The 18,238-nt window shown below is 37.9% G+C and overlaps 1 protein-coding gene across 2 annotated transcripts; it reads right to left on the reverse strand.

Annotated features, from left to right (window-relative positions):
* Positions 1-8,121: 8,121 nt before the first annotated feature.
* On the reverse strand, positions 8,122-17,742 carry sult2st3 (sulfotransferase family 2, cytosolic sulfotransferase 3). Of its 2 annotated transcripts, none has more exons than XM_008432060.3 (6): positions 17,476-17,742; positions 11,319-11,527; positions 11,110-11,236; positions 10,618-10,712; positions 9,287-9,467; positions 8,122-9,181 (listed from the first exon to the last, which is right to left on the reverse strand). In XM_008432060.3, the coding sequence occupies exons 1-6, from the start codon at positions 17,609-17,611 to the stop codon at positions 9,066-9,068; spliced, it is 864 nt and encodes a 287-aa protein (XP_008430282.1). In that variant the 5' UTR covers positions 17,612-17,742; the 3' UTR covers positions 8,122-9,065. The 2 variants fall into 2 exon arrangements, with proteins under 2 accessions (XP_008430282.1, XP_008430281.1); XM_008432059.2 differs by lacking the exon at positions 17,476-17,742 and adding an exon at positions 13,454-13,700.
* Between the last annotated feature and the right edge of the window lie 496 nt (positions 17,743-18,238).

Here is an 18,238-nt window from a genome sequence, read left to right on the forward strand (position 1 = left end):
GACTCAGACGAGACGTCAGCTCAGTTTCAGGCCTGTTTAGCCTGGATTTAAAGGCAAACTCTACACTCCTTTGTTTCCTGATATCTGATTTGTAAATGTGACATGGAGACGGCCAGATGTGCATCGCAGATGTCCTCTCGGGCCATTTGCCCGAGGGCGTCAGGACTGGTCCGCCTCCTCCTCTTCCTCCCCGTCCAGGCTCCCTGTCTGAGCCTCTACGTGACCGGTGCAGGGTCTGGCAGTGCCAGTGGAGGCCGCCATGGCAGCAGATAACGCTAACTAGCTTCCTGCTATTACAGCTAATTGCCCCACGACCCGGAACTGTGCAGACACCCTGGGTGGGGCGTGACTGAGTGGTATGAGCCTCCGTGTGCCTTGGAGAAATTCAAATAATTAGGGAAAAGCTAATCCTACCTATAAGGTTTGAATGATGAATGAACAAGGAATGAAAGGTGTGGAAGGGAGCACAATGGCAGCAATTTGGTTCTGAAAGATTGTGCATCTTGGCTCTATCAAAACACGTGGAAAAGTCGGGAAGTTCAGTATTTCAAGGTAAAATTTATGAAAACTGCCTTATTGGAAGTGCATGTATAAGTCTTTAAAAATACATAACATGTAGCTAATTGGTGAAATCAATAAATAGCTAATAATATCCAGAAGTATTGTTGCTTTAGCTTTTAAAAAACACAGGCAAGCTCAAAATATTTAACAAGTACAACAATGCAACAATGTTTACACAATTTAGATAGGTAGAGTGAAAACAACTCTGTGCTCAATTTTTTCCAGTGTCCATAATAAGTGTATAAAAATAGATACAAAATAATTTGTGAGATTAGACTAAAAATAGCATTAATTAATTACATCCTGTTTTGCAAAATCTGCATAAAAATCACACTAACATTATTCATGAAATACATTAATATCACAGCTAACATTTACAGGTGTAACTCGCTCCAGGTAGGATTTTCAGAAACATTTCATGTTACTAATTTATACAGAACAGCAAAAACTAGAACACATTTTTTGTTTTGTTCTATTAGAACTGCTTTTCATAATAAAAGCTCAATTTGTTTCTTTGATGGGTTTTTTTTTTTTTTTTTGCAGTCCACCCAACTATATATATGTTTTCTAATTTTTTGTACAAATATTGTTCAAACTTCAATATCCTGATAAAAAACTACCTATTGGGAGTCAGGACAATTAGGAGATAAGAGCTTACGGCTGAATCTATAAGGTAAAGTTTGGCAAATAAATCTTGATTAAAGTTTGGAATAATATTGAAATGAAATGCCTCTTTAGTTTTGAAGAATGCATTATTTTGTGTCAAAGATCTGACACAAAACAGCCTATTTCTTATTTTCAGGAAGCTTGTGGAGGCTTTCACATATAAAGCCAGCGGACAGGGTGACAGTGAACAGCAATGCAGACGCACAATGAAACAGAAATGTGGCACATGACATCAGAGATTTGGACGACAGTTTTGATAACTTATCAGCCAATTCCACACACTGCAGAAGATAAAAAAAAAAACTGTTCCTGTCCCTTACTGAAGCCAGATTCTGTAAATGTGAGAATTGCTTTGGGCGGTGGAAGTCAACAGACTTGAGAAGGTTTTGCTTGCTGATTGCCAGAATCTAACGAAATAAGAAAAAGATTACACGATCTTCTGAGGGATTTCAGACTATCTTCTATAGTGTGTGTGTGTGCGTGTGCGTGTGTGTGTGATGAGGAGGAAATCAAAGCAAGCGGGCATCCTGTGGGCAGCCCAGGGCAGGACCGCTGGGTGCCAGGCGGCAGCGAGGTGGGTGTCCTGAAGAGCGACGTCTGGCCTCACAAATACACACACACACACACACACACACACACACACACACACACACACACACACACACACACACACACACACACACACACACACACACGCCCTCCTCTCAGTACAAAAGGCCAACATGTAATTGAAGTGGTGTCAGAACTCTGGGGGCCTCCGCCCTCCACCACCACCTCCTTACGTAAATCCACCCACTGCCATGCTTTACTTTTGTGTTTCTACTTTAGATTTCTATTTCATCAACCATTATAATATGTGCAGCTGTCTAATTTTGTATATTTTCTGCTTCTCTTTTGTTAAAATGCAGTTAAATGCAGTGTTTTGGACTACTTACACTCAAACATAAAGGGACTCTGACTCTAAAAGCGCTCACAGGGGCAGGAGCCCAGGGCCCCATCTTTTCTAAATATTTTACTTTTCTTTAGCAAATTGGTTTTGTAAATAGTGTGCTTCATATAACACTCACAAGGTGTTATCAAGTGAGTTGTGTTAATATTTGGGAAATTCATTTTTGAAAATCACGACGTTTTAGGAGATAATTTTGGGAACAACATGGAGACATATTAAACCCACCATGTATCAAATCATGCATGGTGGTATGAATACTCATACAGTAAATGAGTGTACAGTATTCATTTACTGTATACTTAGTATACAGTAAATACTTAGTATACTAAGTACTGTATACTTAGTATACAGTAAATGAATACTAAGTATATACTAAGTAATACTAAGTATTCATTTACTGTCATTTGCAATAGTAAAAGAACTTTTCTGTATTGTGTACGGGACCAAAACTGGCTCCAGCCCACAGGCCCACATCTTTGTAAATCCAGGCCTGCACACAAGTCATATGCAGAATACTGAACACATTTATCAACAGAAACTACCACAATATTTATTTTTTTGCCTTTCTAAACTATGATCCAACTGGTTAGGAATAAGCATGTGCCCATAAGGAGTCTGACACTTAGATGATTTTTCTGCACTCTGCAGAGCTCACAGGAGGCCGTAGTTCATGCCAAAATGAAAACATGATGTTTTTAAAAGCAATCTTCTGAGCTCAGAAAATCTTTACAGAATAAGAAAATAAAATGTTTGAACTCCACATTTTTAATCATGGCTGGTATTTACATGAAACTAAACTGAATTTATTTAGCAATAACACAAAATACTAACCTAAGCTTCATAGCAATAGTCAAATCAATGATGTCGATCAGATGTACAACAAACCACATACAACAAGCAGAAATCGACAATATACATAAAAACAACAAAGGAAACAAGAAACCATACTCTTTGCTGCTGCTCACAATGTTTTCATGCAGTTTGCATGTTTACGACTCGGCCACTGTGATGACTTGTAATAATATATTTCCATTCGGTTCCCATTTAATCTTCAATATACAAAACTGATGGAAAAAAGTCGTCCTTCAGCTCCATGAACTTAATGCTGGATGCTGATGTGATGACTCACAGTGGACCAACAACAAATACTGAGAGCTAGTTTACTCAGGGAAAAAAATAAAAATATTGAGTTGATCAGATGCCAGGGATCAGATGAGGACATCTTTGGTTTAAACTGCACCATTAAAAAAAATGAAAAAATAAAATAAAAGCTTTAATTAAAATGGTAAAAAAAAAAATAAGGTTAACACAGACTATACAAGTTTAGACAACATGTTGGATGAATATATGAATCCACTGAATTAGATTCACTAAAGTTTATGTGAAATAAGAAAGAAAACAATTTGTTAGAAAGTCTAGACAAAAGTACACAAAAAGTACCCAGTGAAATAAATATTATTTAAAATATTAGACTGTATAAACTCAAACATAAAATTTATTGTGTCTCTTAAAATCAGCAGATTTTATCTTATGTTCTTATCATTAATCTTTAGTTTTTTTATACTCGCACCAAATAAAATAGATTTAATGTAAAAAAAAAGAAAGTCAATATGTATTGTTTATTGGTTTTGATGAATGAAGTCCTTCTTGAAAATGTGTTTCTAAAGCATTTTTTTATTAGAAGCTTAAAAATAATTTATTTATTCATTTACCTTGTATTTCATATCAAAACATTAAAGTAAATGTTTTTTCTGACAAAATTTTTTCATAAAAACTGAGTTATGTTTCTTCTGCTCATCAGATGAACACATAGACAGAAACTGGGTGAAAAATCCTGCAGATTAATCCTAACACTGCTGGCACACGATTTGTTTTATGCCATCATGCGAACTGTGGGAAACAATGAGAAGTGTGTTAAGAGAAGCTGTTTCTGGGCCTCTTCCAACTTCCCAAATGAACACTTCCACAAATACGCTTCTTGGAAGTTTAAAAAACTGTAGATAGTTTAGCTTTTGTCTTTGATCTCGTCTGTTTCTGTTACCTGAAAGGATCTGATCTGTAAAATCACTAATGTCGCTTTGCTGCCCTCTGCTGGCCGCATTAGATGCATTCAAAGGACAAAGACGCTACACACAGAAACAGGCGGCTGTCTGGTTGCCGCACTGAGAGAATGGCTTAGATTGATTTTGTTAAGTTCAGTAATTGTTTTGCGCGTCTCTGAATGCTGTCAGTGTGTGATTGACTTTCCTGCAGAGGGAAAATCTCTCCCCGCTGGCCTCCATTAGTCATCGACTTGTATGCAGAGGCATGTTTGAATCTGTTTGGCTTTAGTTTCTGGGGCATGTTTTCTTTTTATTGTTTTTTTTTTGGGGTGTGTTTTTTGAAGGCCACAGTAATATGACAAGAAACAGAGCGGGGTGTTGTTAATGCCATGCTATACCACAGAATCATCTCCACTTTGTTCTAATATTAATCATCAATACTGATGAATATCCTGGTAAACATCCTCCAACACAAATCTAGCATAAAATACTTAAATAAAAGAGCAACTTTTGAGCTAATTTCCAGCACATTTCCAAGCGACAGAATTACACTCTGAGTATTTTCCACCTGTCATTCTAACATATCTGTTATTTGACAGCCAGGATGAAGAACGCACATCTGCTTGTCTGAGCTTGTCTGGACAAACTGACTAGAGCAACTATGAGATAAGTGATGAAAACATCATGACTCAATGACACAGCGTATGAGGGCTGCAGCGCGCCCATTAGCTTTTACACTTCTGTTGCACTTTGAAACCACTCAGTTCTCTTATTTTCACCTCAATGTTTCAGTCTCAGTGTTACAGAGATGATACAGGCCCTTCCTGCTCTACAGTTTCCTTAATTACATTTTTGGACTACAGTAAACAGCAGATTTGCTTTTGCATCAAAGTTGATCTTTGCATCACTATTGTTTTATTTTGTTTTTGTGACAGGCGTGGTTATAGACTGGGAAATCCATTTCAGCTCTAAGCAACTGGGCAATTTGACAGGAGTGATTCACACAGAGTTAAAGGGAGTGAACTGCTCTCTGCTGCTCAGCTTGGATTAACCAGCACACTAATAAAGAGAAGCATGGAGTTCAAATTAACATCTACATATATTTACAATATCTCTCACATTACATAAATTAAGCTGTGTAATGTGAGGAATGTTATAAAACTATCTTCCTGATTTTGCAATTATGCTGTAATTTTCATATCTAATGGAAAAAAATGTAGGCAGGACTTAGATTCGTCTGACTAGTTTAATATTTCGTCCATCCAGTATGGAAGCATTACTTAAAAAAAACTTAATTAATGATGTTTATTGAGTTGCAGTTATTTTCTAATCATTTTTAGGTGAAAAAACGTCATAGATATTGAGATATATACTCAATATCTCAATAGTTTCTGTGGCTCGTAATCAGTGGTGGAGAAAGTACTCAAAAAACTTACTTAAGTAAAAGTACAAATACACAGACAAAAATGTACTTAAGTAAAAGTCAAAGTACCACATTAACATTTTACTTAAGTAAAAGTAAAAACCGTAAACCCTTCCTGCGATGGGAATGACACAAAGAAAGAAATGCATCCGCAGTGAATTGCCCGTTTCCAAACAATGTTAGCTGATCATTGTACAGTGAGGAAGATTATTCACGAGTAAAACATTCATAGGACAATTCCTGTTGACCCAAATGTCCGTGTTTTTCTCCCCACGGTCGGAAAGTCCAATGAGTAAAGAAACAAAAGATCCATCGCAGATTCTGCAGACATCGGTTGGCATGGAAACGAAACGAAAAGCAATCGTCAGAGAAGCAGCCAAGAGATGAAAGGTAACCGTGAAGGAGATTCAAAGGTTCACTGCTCAGGTGGGACAACTTGTCAACGGGACGACCAGCATGTTTCACCGTGGCAAGTGTCGTCACGGAGATGTGCTGTGTACGTTCTCAGACATGCCTAGTGTGTTGCAAGTAGCTCAGTAGTAAAACCTTCATCTGACTATAGAACAACTTTTCCCACATGTTTTCTGTGTCCTCAACATATTGCAGCAAACTGCAAACAGAACTCCTTATGACAGTTTTCAATTATGCGTATTTATACTGTGATTGAATTACGCACAGGTGAACTTTTTTTTACTAATGAGATTACTTTTAATAGCAACTGATTGTATTTATTGGCATCAGACTAGAAGGGCTGAGTAAGCCATCCAGCTCATAACCTAAAACATTTGTTAGGTTTGTGCACAGGCACTAAGAGGGCAGAGAGTTTTACTCGATTAGTTTGTTCCAGGATGATTGTGAAGGACAGATTACTGAATTTTGGTGTCTGACTCATTTTCAGCTCTGGATTTTTAGAGCAACAAACCAGTTGATCCATCAGGTTACGATGTATTCAGAAATGTTGTGTTATGCAAACATTAACCGTTTGATTTTACCTAAACCAAATCAGTTAATTATTTAAAATAAATCAAATGCACGCACTTTATAAATATTAAATACATTGATTAAAAAGCATTGAGAGATCCTGTGCATTTTTTTAGGTCAAATGATGTTTATTGATTTGCAGTTATTTTCTAATCATTTTTAGGTGAAAAAAGGGCACAAATATTGAGATAAATACTCATACAGATTTTTAAAACTCTGGTTAAACTGATCGGACAACCTCTGTGTGACTGACTTTATACGTGAATTTAAAGTTTTAGTGAAACTGTATTTATTCAGGTGATGGACGTCTTCGTTCAGGCACAGCGCGGCAAAAATTAATGTACCTGCTTGCAGTGATGATAAAAAGTTTATTCATTCACAAAAGTTAATGATCTGTTTAGCATTTAACCTAATTAATTCCTATTTCTCCTCAGTGGGTTTTTTCTTGTAATTTTAAAAACATGTTCGTTGAGTTCAAAATGACCTCAGCCATGTTCTGAAAACTGTTTAAAAAGAGAAGTCAGTATGTTTGTTAGTTAGGAATCCTTATGTAGAAAAGCCATCACAACATGAAGAAACTGACGTGTGAAACTCAGTGAGGATTGTAGGGATCCAAGTGAAAACAGATGCGGCATCTAAATATTCCTAAATTCCCTTTTTGCATGTTATTGTAGCTAAACATCTGTTCATCTTTGCAGATCTGCACTACTTCACCAATGGATTTGGGTTTTCTTACTTGGTCCTCTTCCTTGTTAGAACACCTCTGGTGCTGTGGCTCGTTTTCCTCTATTGAAATCCAGTCTGTTCTCCACTGACTGCATGACCTTTATATACACACAATAGTTTAGTTGCTTTTTCCGCAGCAGAACCGACATAAAACCTTATTAAATGTTATGAAAATAAAGGAAAAAAAAGAATTTTGCTGAGAGATTATCTTATCAGGCATTTTATTTGACTTGCCTAGTGATGGACATGTAGAGGCTTACCTCTACAAAAAGAAAACTTGTTGCTTTCCATAAGCCAAATAAAAGAACTACAATATCAAAATATTTTACTGTTTGTGCAAAGAACATATTTGTGAGTTTCACAAACTAGAAATGGGGGGGAAAAAAACATTAAACTTTTTCATGTTGTTTGAAATGTCTGAGCTGTATTTGTATACAGAATGTCCACTTTGTATAAAACACAGGTCAACTTTCATCAGGGGTTATCCTGGTGTGAAAACGTGTCAAGCAGCTCTGTCAGCTGTAGATGGCTCGTAATATTCATCAGTGAAGCTGATGAATATTACTGATGAAACGACCAAACAAAAAGGATCCTTTACTCTTAGGAGATGCTGGTGGTTAGAAAAACACGCACTGTCTTACCCCTAAATATTATTTATGGCAACATTGCAAATAGGAAAGAATCTACAGTAATTTTAAAAAAATCAGATTTTTGGAAAACAACTATCAGATTAAATTTTGTATCCCAGCAAAGAAGATGACAAGAACTGGAACTGTAAATGTCGATATTAATTTATTTGTAGTAAACTTTAACAGGATATTGTCAATAAAGGAATTTAAACACCAGTGAAAACATGCAATCATTTTTTTCAGTCTAAATTTGTATGAGATTACACTTTTCCTTTTTTCATGTTAATAGGTATTAACAACTTTCTTTCTATTTCGTCAAGGTCAGAATGATGAGACGAATATTTCCTTAGGACGTTTCTAAGTCTTTCTTCAAAACTCAAAGTGAGAAGCTTACAGCAGCTCTGTGAGGAAGAATGGACTCAAACCCCATTAAAGTCAGAGAGCTTAAAGATAAAGCTACTAAATAGCAGGATCATGTTTTTTTGAGCCCTCTGAGTTTGGAGGGAACAGGAAACAAAAGTATCTCATTATTCTGACATTTAGTAAATAGGAATACATTTGGGAGCCAAAGGCGACTACAAAATAATTGTAGTGCATTTAATATAAGAAAGTAAGAAAAAAAAGATGTTCTTTATGTTGCATATAAAAACTTCTGGCTTGAAATGAGAAATGTTTTAAGTTTTTGTTGACTTGAATACACTGTGTTTCCCTTACATGTTTTCTTTTTACATATATATTATTTGCACATTGATTTTAGTTATACAGATAAAATTTGCACTCAAATAAATGATGTTATTCTGCAGTTAGTTCAAAAGTAGGTGATCTACTCTATAAGTGCCCCTTTCTCATAGAAATGTCTGCTTATTATTCAAACTTTTAAAAAATACTTTAATTAAACTCTTCCAACAATCAATCAATAATTAAATACATGTCAAGGCACAAGTTACTGTATGAATCTATCACATTGCTCACATTAAATCTAAATCATTTTGAAGTGTACAAATTTAAAATGTCCTATTTGGAAAAAACAACAACTATCAGTCGATGCCTTGATTTTGTTTCTTCTTACTTGAATTTTCATGTGCGGATCAGTCCAAGCTCCACGGCAGAGAGAAGTTCTCTCCCTCCAGCTCTTTAGTGATCACAGACTTAAATCGGGCCAGCTGTTCTGAGCTGAAGTGGTTTTTCCAATCTCCTGCGATCCCTGTCGCAAAACAACACATCGGTGAAAGAGTGAAACAAACACCAACTCGTTGACAGGAAAACAAATCTCATGTGATCAGTAGACAGACATGTAAAAAACACTGACCTTTCCTCAGGAAAGGAGACTTGTCGCTGTCCATGTACTCCTTTGGGCAGAGGCTGAAGTTGGACATGGCGTTGGCCTTCATGCTCTGGAAAGAGCAATGCTCCGCTATCTTCTGAATGACTTCTTCACTCAGATTCCTGTGCAAGAAGCCAGAAATGTGCCTGATGGAGGCGGGCAGGTCCTGAACGAGAGACGATACTCAATCATGAACACGGTTATGATAAAATATGAGTACAAACTCTTTCCTCTTGTAATCTCTCTGCTTAACTATTTTTTATTATTTCACTTCACATTTAGGCATAACTTTATGTTGGCCCAGCACATGTAACCCCAATAAAATTCATTGAAATTTGTGGCTTTAAAGTGACATGTGGAACAGTTTGAAAGATTTGCAAATATTTGTAAGATATGTTAGTTTCATAATCACACATAACATGAAGCCCAACAAAAAAGGAAGAGAGCCGGTTTCATCAGGATGTCTTTTAATTTACACAAATAACATGCAACATGTTTCCGACTTCCTAGTCGGAAACATGTTGGGAAGGCACATAGGTGTCTTCCCATAAGACACTTATATACCTGACTTTTATTGTGAAGGGATTAAAAACAAAAAGCTACTGAAACTTATATAGATGGAAGAAAGTTACCACAAGTCAGTGCTACTATAAATGGTTTATGGGAAACCTGTAAATGTTTTTCAGTCTTTAGTTGACATTTATGAACAAAAATAGTTTTTCCGTAAAAGCGAAGGGGCAAAACAACCAACAGGAAGGCTAAAGATAACACATGCAGTACAACATAGTTTAAAACAGGAAGTCTATACTAGCCAAAGATTACATCCATCCATCCATCCATCCATCCATCCATTTTCTTCCGCTTATCCAGGGTCGAGTCGCGGGGGCAGCAGCTTCAGAAGGGAGGCCCAGACTTCCCTCTCCCCAACCACTTCTTCCAGCTCCTCCGGGGGAACCCCAAGGCGTTCCCAGGCCAGCCGAGAGACGTAATCCCTCCAGCGTGTCCTGGGTCTTCCCAGAGGCCTCCTCCCGGTGGGACGTGCCCGGAACACCTCACCAGGGAGGCGTCCAGGAGGCATCCTGACCAGATGCCCGAGCCACCTCAACTGGCTCCTCTCGACGTGGAGGAGCAGCGGCTCTACTCTGAGTCCCTCCCGGATGACCGAGCTACTCACCCTATATCTAAGGGAGAGCCCAGCCACCCTGCGGAGGAAACCCATTTCGGCCGCTTGTATCCGTGATCTCGTTCTTTCGGTCATGACCCAAAGCTCATGACCACAGAGCTTACATAAAGATTACATAAACTCTTAAAACTACCTGAACCATTTCCTCATAAGTGATGAAAAGTATCCTGTCTCCCAGCTCTGCATTTCTCCAGCTCTTTACATGGTCTGTCCATTTCCCAAAGAAGACTGCAGACAAAAAATAAATAAATACATGATCACAGAATAAAAAAAATATAAATTTTTTTATGTCGCTTAAAACAGATGCAGCATGACAAAAACACCCAGACGGTTTGTCTGGAAGGCACTCTAGAAATGTATCATTTCTCCTTTAGCTTTTGTTAAAATGTTATTATAATCATGTCATGTCAAATGTTATTTATACCATTATTTATGAATAATGAAATCTTGATTTAGTAAAGCAGATTACACAATTAGGATCCCATCATGAGAGCAAAACTACCTCGACACTTAAACTGATCAACTAGCTTCTTAATACTGATAAACTGAAATATCAACACAGGCTACATGGGAAACAAAACACCAAACTCTTTGAGGAATCTGAATTATTTTTGGATTCTCTGACCTCTGCCATCCAGGAATTTTTCCATGAACTCCTCAAAAGTCCCTGGATCCTCCAGGAAGGTGGCCATCTGGTGGAAGTAATATGAAGACACCAGGACGTCTTTTGGGTTCCTCATTACGTAGACCACCTGCAAGTGACGAACACATGCAGCACTGTCTATATTCTCGAGTAGAGCCTGGACATATCTGACCGAGTCTCCACCCACTTACTTTGGCTTTGGACGTGCGGAAGGAAGGCGGCATGAAGCTGTAGCGAAAGTGTGTGACGAGCGCACGTGGCGACGGCAGCTTGTCAACGACCTGCGCCAGCCTGGTCTCCTCCAGCCACGGGACCCGGTCCCAGTTCACGACCGTTTGGATGGGAGTCAGATCTCCGCCATTTAGCACCAGCGGGAGGATCTCCTGCATCCAGATCGTCCCTACAAAGACGAATGAGACACTTCAGTTGAAGTCAGGATTTCCTTTTTTGTTGTTGTTTTTAACTGGGTGTTGACTCAGACTTATTGAGAAACAAAGGGGAAATGAGCTGGGTTTTTTTTTTTGTTTTTTTAAACTTTCTGCATCAGTTTGGGGCCAAACATCACACTAATGTGAGCACACAAGGGTAAAAAAGAAGCAGTACAAGGTGCTCTCTTTAATTTATTGTTCTTTAACAAACTCTTAGTATTAGGTAACTAATAATTGTAGTTGTGTGATTTCCATCAAAGTATAAATTTATTCCTTAGCCTGGATGCCGCTCTTATGGAGCTGTGGATGCTTAAATGTCTTGTAGATCCTCTAAAGGGAAATCTGAAACTTGTTTTTTTTTCCATCTTACATAACAATTCTGCATCAGAGAGGGTGCACAAGGGAAATCCTGAAGCTTTACATCTAGTATGAGGGGGGATTACCAGGTTACACTTGTTCCCCAACATATTCCAATAAACATCTCATAATATTTTTCTCAGTTTACGTGCAATAAGGGCTCACATACATCAGAGGTGTTAAATGAAGCACAGGCCCGAGATTTATATCATAATGAAAAGTTGAACTGTTCCAAAAAGGACGGCATAGGAATTAGGAAGGATCCTTATGAGTCCCAATCTTTCAAAGTTTCACGTTGTTCGCTTTAGGAATTCCTGAAATGACTGAAATGAGTTAATTTAAAAAAATAAATCCTCAAGGCAAGCATGTTTTTGCTTCAGTACTTCATTAATTCCCAAATAACTTCATGCTGTTCAAGCACCTCATTTTATTCCAGCATGCAGTGACAGGATTTATTGCCATTGTGAAGCACAACTTGCTTCACTTTAAGTTACATTTAGATGCTGGTTCTTTTCCCAGTATTACCCGGCGGTAATTATCCATTATTGCATCTATGCAAATCAGCTGCCCTGTCACAGTTCTTGAAAAGGATCCCAGCAGTACTGCCAGCAGCATGTTTCACCAGGATGTACAGGGTGATGTATTGTGCAGTCATCATTTCAGTCCAATGTTTGCTACAGACAGCAGCTGACAGGACTCCCAGAATCATTTTACCTTTTTAGCTAAATTGTTGACATTTTTTTCCAGATTTGTACAGAACACAATGTCACATTCTTCCATCTGAGATGAGGATCTCAGCAATCTCTTCCTGATATCTCCCCTGAACATCTTTGCAAAAAACATCAGTATAAAAACACTGACACTGCGCCATGCGTCACGGGCAAAAGATGAAAGGTAACAAGGTGACCGGAGGGTTTATTATGTTGTACAAAAAAAAAATCCCCAACAAAACATAAATAATTTTTGTACATGTTATTATGTGTCAGAATAGGGCTTAGAAAATAATAATACCAAAAAATATATATAAATAAAAAAATTGACCAAAAGGGCACTTGGGGCCAAGGAGCAAAAGGGGCAGGTGCTCAAGCCCCCCCAGAACCCCCCATCTGCACGTGCCTGGACTACAATAACTTACGTGACTTCTAAAGGCGATTGGCTTAACTTGATTTTATTTAGGGATATTCGACAAATAATACTGCTACTTTTCAGCTTATTATTTGCACAAAATGATTAAAGCCGTACATAATTTTCACTTCCACTTCACATGACCCGCTATGTGTTGGTTTATCGCATAAAGGATCCCAATAAAATACTTAAGTTTGTGTATGCAACTTGGAAAAATTGATAAAGTTCGGCTATTTACTGGGAATGACAAGTCGTATCGTAAAATCCAGTCCAACACTGTCGCAAACTTACAAGGTTTGTGTAGTTCACAAAGTGTTCAAAGTCCATTTTTATTCCGGCTTAATATGAGATCAGACATTGTCATTAATGCATTATCGGTGCTGTTAGAGCAAAGTATTATCTTTAAGTAAACTGACCTGACTTCGGGTACGTAACCGAGAGAACATCATCATCTTTCAGAGTGAATTCCTGCGCAAACTTCAAACTCTCTGCAGAGTGAGTCTCTCTGGGAAACAGAAGTCCCTGATACTCCAGGTAAAGCTCCTCGGAAGAAGGCATTATGCTGCAGAAACGGAGTCACTACCAGTCAGTCCACTGTTGGTGCGGAGCAGTGAACTGACCGAGAAGCGCTCGCCTGCCCTGACGAGACTTCCAGCCCCTCTCGCGGGAACACGAAGATCCGCGAAAGCAACCTGGTCCGCTTCAATTTGCTATTTAAAAAGATGGTGTTTTTACCTTTTTCTTCGTTGTTATGCATTTTTCAAGTATTTATTTTCCACGTATAAAGTGTTTTTGTCCTGAAAAAATAATAGTGCGGAAATAACAAAGTTGTTGAAATTTTGTTTTGGACATAATGAAACTTTGAGGATTTTCTGCTGTTTATTTTTGCTGCATTTATTCTATCACACTCAAATGTTGTCGGAGTAAAAAAAAATTTCTTTTTTACTAGAGGGCATAAAAGTAATTTGAGAACACATTTGCATAAACCCCTTAAAGGTAAATTGCTGTGTAGTCTGCGCAAATTCACATCACATACTTCGGGAAAAAGCTGTAATAATAAAAGAAAAAGATGTTTTAAAATGAACATAAAATATAAATTAACCGAAGTCAGTTTGCATTACCCTAAATGAATAATTGACCATATTTTTGAATAGTCTTTCCCTGCAGCACAACACTTCTTGATCTTTCACAAGTTCTAAGACTAGTTTTAAGGAAGTTGCTTAACTTGCAGACTAATAGCTACTATTTTTGCTTCTTGTTTTCCCACATTCAGTGATCTGCAGAACATTAGTTAAAATATGAACCATCAAGTTGACTGTTAACCTGATCCCACTCAGAGAAGAATGTAAACAACTCAAAATAAAAATAAATTGTTAATCAAATGGATTAAAAAATGTCATTCATAACTATGTTCTAAAACACACAAGTCAACCTCACAGTGCAGCCGTGGTAAAGATATGATTCAGTAAGACACTGGCACTGTTTCTGAGAGATTTCTTCTTTAAATTGAAATTATTATGGAGGATAATCCATTTATTTAAAACAGAAGAATCTTCCACAGAGGTGAAAACCATGCACAGGTGGCAGACATCTATGTCCGACTCCTCTGAAAGCATAGTGGCATTCTTACAGACGAGCTACTGAAAAAGATGTGGAACAATGGGGAAGGCAGCTAATTCAATCTTCTGTTTTCTGAATTCGACAAGTCTTTAAATGGTATTTTAAAAGTTTTGCTTGTAACCTGAAACTTCATAGGAAGAATGGAACCATGTTTTCTGAGCATTAGCATGTCATCAGTCTGATAGGAACAACAATGGCACCTGGGTCTGAGCAGGGCAAAGTTAAGGGAGATGTTTCTGGAACATAAAGTGCTGTCATGTCTTTAAAGTATGTGTGGCTTTCATGCTGAATGGTGCATGTACACCGAGATCAATGGTGTCGAATTCATAGTGTTCACACTATGGTGACAGGAACATTGCCATTCTTTGACACCACTGTCTTGTTTGTTTATTTTTCTTTTATTTTTTTTTATCATCTGAGCATCCAGAAAATAAATGTCACTGCTGTCTGAGTGCCACAAAATAGTTATATAATTATTGCCCAAATTAATCAGAGAGCAAGTGAGAATCCAAAGTGAGTGAAACATCCGATGAATTCAGCATGAAATTATGAATTATTGGATCAGTGTTGCAGCACTTCAGGTTAAGTTGTGTTGATTAGTAACAGCACTTACTTAACAACACTGGATTGAACGGTAGTTGAATATAATTTTGACATAATTTAGACCTTAGAGGAATGGTGACATGTGCAAATGATTGTCATTTTACATGGAACAATGATGGCGGACCACAGACAACCTGTGGTGGACCAGCTGAGTCATTTTCCCCACAATGCAGTGCAGGTGAAAGTTGAGATGTAAAAGAAAGCAGCTTCACCAAAGCTCTGCAAAACATAAATATGCATTCCAGTTCTGATGCTCATATGTGGACAATCTGCAAGGCCGCTATGCTCCATCATGCGAGTTTGCACCTTTAGCGCTGTCTACTGGTTACACCTTGCATGTACGGGAGTATTTGTTTCTCTGTGCATTCCACTGTGTGGATGTGTGTATGTGTGTGTGTTGCATAACAAAACAGTCTGTTGTGGCTTTCTCACAGTGAGCTCATTGTTGGATTCTAAAAGCCCCATGTGCATCGCTGGCAGGGTGAGATGACCAAGAGCATCCAAACAGGGAAGAACAGATGCCATGAACTTCAGCGCATCGACTGAGATATGTTTCATTAACAGGTTGCAGAATCAATAACTAGGAGAGGCAGAGCAGAAATGCAAATGAGGCCTCACTGAATGATTTTCACTTAGTAAAAATTTTATATGATTTTTTAAAAATCAGCTACTTTGAACTTTGCATGTTCAACTTGTTTACCTTGACTAAAAATTAACTTCCAGTTTCTTCATGGTCTTCTTCTGTGATCAGCCTTTATTCAGGATTCCTGCTTCAAGCTGGGCATTCAGAACGCAACAGTTTTACTCACTCCACATGACTCCAATGTGACTCAATTTCTTTTAGCAATTATTCAAAATTGCTGCATTCCAGCCTGTTGAGTATGTAATATCTCATAATCTAATAATCCTAATTACTCTGACTGGTGAAGATTTGTTGGAATGTGGATCTCAACATATAACAATTGACAGTTTTAGTAGCTATTCAGATGGAGAGTGCATCAGCAGAGGAACACATATTTCAACTAGGTAATGGAGACTGATGTTTTCCAAAATCAACTTCGTTTCCTCACATTTATATATGAGTGAAATGATAACATGTTCCAACAACCACTGCGGCAGCTTCTTAATGACTTTGAGGAACATGGAGTTTATTGTTTCAGAATATTTTGTATCTGATCCCAACGTCATCTAGTATCATGATAATCTGAAAGGTGAAACTGCGGTGAATGAAGGGAGTGATGGAGTAACTGATTTTCCAAAATAGACAAGCCGTCATGGAAACAGGTATAACCGGTATCTGCCCAGAGAAAACAAACGTATTCAGACACAAACACACAAAACACTAAGCCAACATCTTCTGATTGTGCCAGACTCTTCAATCAAGCAGTTTTATGGTTTCCCAAAAAGGCAACAGAAGCTAAACTCAAAAATGCAGCTTTAAAAAAAATACTTTGGAGAATGCAAAAATAAGACTATAATTCATGCTTGAATGAAAAATCCAATTTGTTTAAAAGGCTTTGAACTGTGGCTGATAAAACTGAACATTCATCCATGAAGTAAAGGTGTCAGGTTGCATTAAGAGCTCATACAGAAAATCAAATAAAATTCCTTTAAATGGACATGGAGTCTATTTTGTCATTTGTGAAAATAATCAATAAACCAAAGTGTACACCTTTGTCACTAGTGAACATCGGGTTTGTCCAGAATCCTTGATGCATTTATATGTTGCAGATGTAAATAATGTGTCTTGCATTTCAGGCATAAGAAGAAAAAAAAATCTTTTTTCTTCTTAGCCTTTTAGCCTAAGAAAAAGCTAAAAGCCTTTTAGCCTTTTTTCCTGCTAAAAGAGCAGGAAAAAAGGCAATTCAATCTTCTGTTGTCTGAACTCGACAAGCCATCCATCCATCCATCCATTTTCTTTCACCCTTGTCCCTCAGTGGGGTCGAGAGGGTTGCTGGTTCGACAAGCCACAAAATGATATTTTAAAAGTTTTGCTTGTAACCTGAAACTTCATGGGAAGAATGGAATCATGTTTTCTGAGAATTACTATTGTCATCACTCTGATAGGAACAACAAACATAAAAGCTACTCTAACTCTGATATGACATCTTACTTCATCAACGACATTTATTTATATATAATAGGATGGAACATTCACTACACCTACGATTTAAGCATTTAAACTATGGGAGATACAAGAACTGGTTTACTTTACCTGACTTGGGATATGTCACCACGAACACATCAGAGTCTTCCACTGAAAAATTTTGGGCAAACTCCAGGCTCTCTGCATTGTGGGCCCCAGGGGGCAGGAGAAGGCCTCGGTACTCAACATACATCGACGACGACATGAGGACTGATCCCAGGGAGGCGATGGCTTACAGGCTGCAGGTACCTGCTCCGTCTGGACGTAGCTTCTGTCTCTGGTCTCTCTCCTGGTCTGTACTTATGATCTGCAGAGGGAGGGCAGAGGGCAGAGCCTCTTTCTTTAATTGCGTAGCATTCTGAATGGCGGCCCTGTGGGGAACGTCATCGGCTTCTTTAATTTAAGGATTTGAACTATGACATGCTCATTCTGTTTAGAAAAATGATTTGCTCAAGTTCTCCTGTTACTTAAGCAAATCTATTTAGCTTTTTGGCTCAAGAAAAAATGCCAGTGGCAGTGAAAGGTCTGACTAGGACCCACAATACTTCTCCAGTCAATATGTCAGATATCACAAACATGACTCAATCAATACATTTTCACGACAGGCTAAATGTGTCTTGGGCATTTTAAGTCCTGATATGTTTTGTCCAATGGCTCTCTTCTTTTTTTTATGGTGTAAATAAACACCAAGATTTTTTTTTTGTAAATATGAGTCTTAGTCTTTTATTTCTGGCCAGTGTTCACTCATTTGTTTGTCCACTATTCTTTTCACACCCATATTTCCCATGTGCTTTGTCCTTTATCTCTTTTTTCAGTCAGGTCTCCGTGTCCT

Source organism: Poecilia reticulata, chromosome 16 (genome assembly GCF_904066995.2).
Source record: "Poecilia reticulata chromosome 16, P_reticulata-male-v2, whole genome shotgun sequence".
Classification (NCBI taxonomy): domain Eukaryota; kingdom Metazoa; phylum Chordata; class Actinopteri; order Cyprinodontiformes; family Poeciliidae; genus Poecilia; species Poecilia reticulata.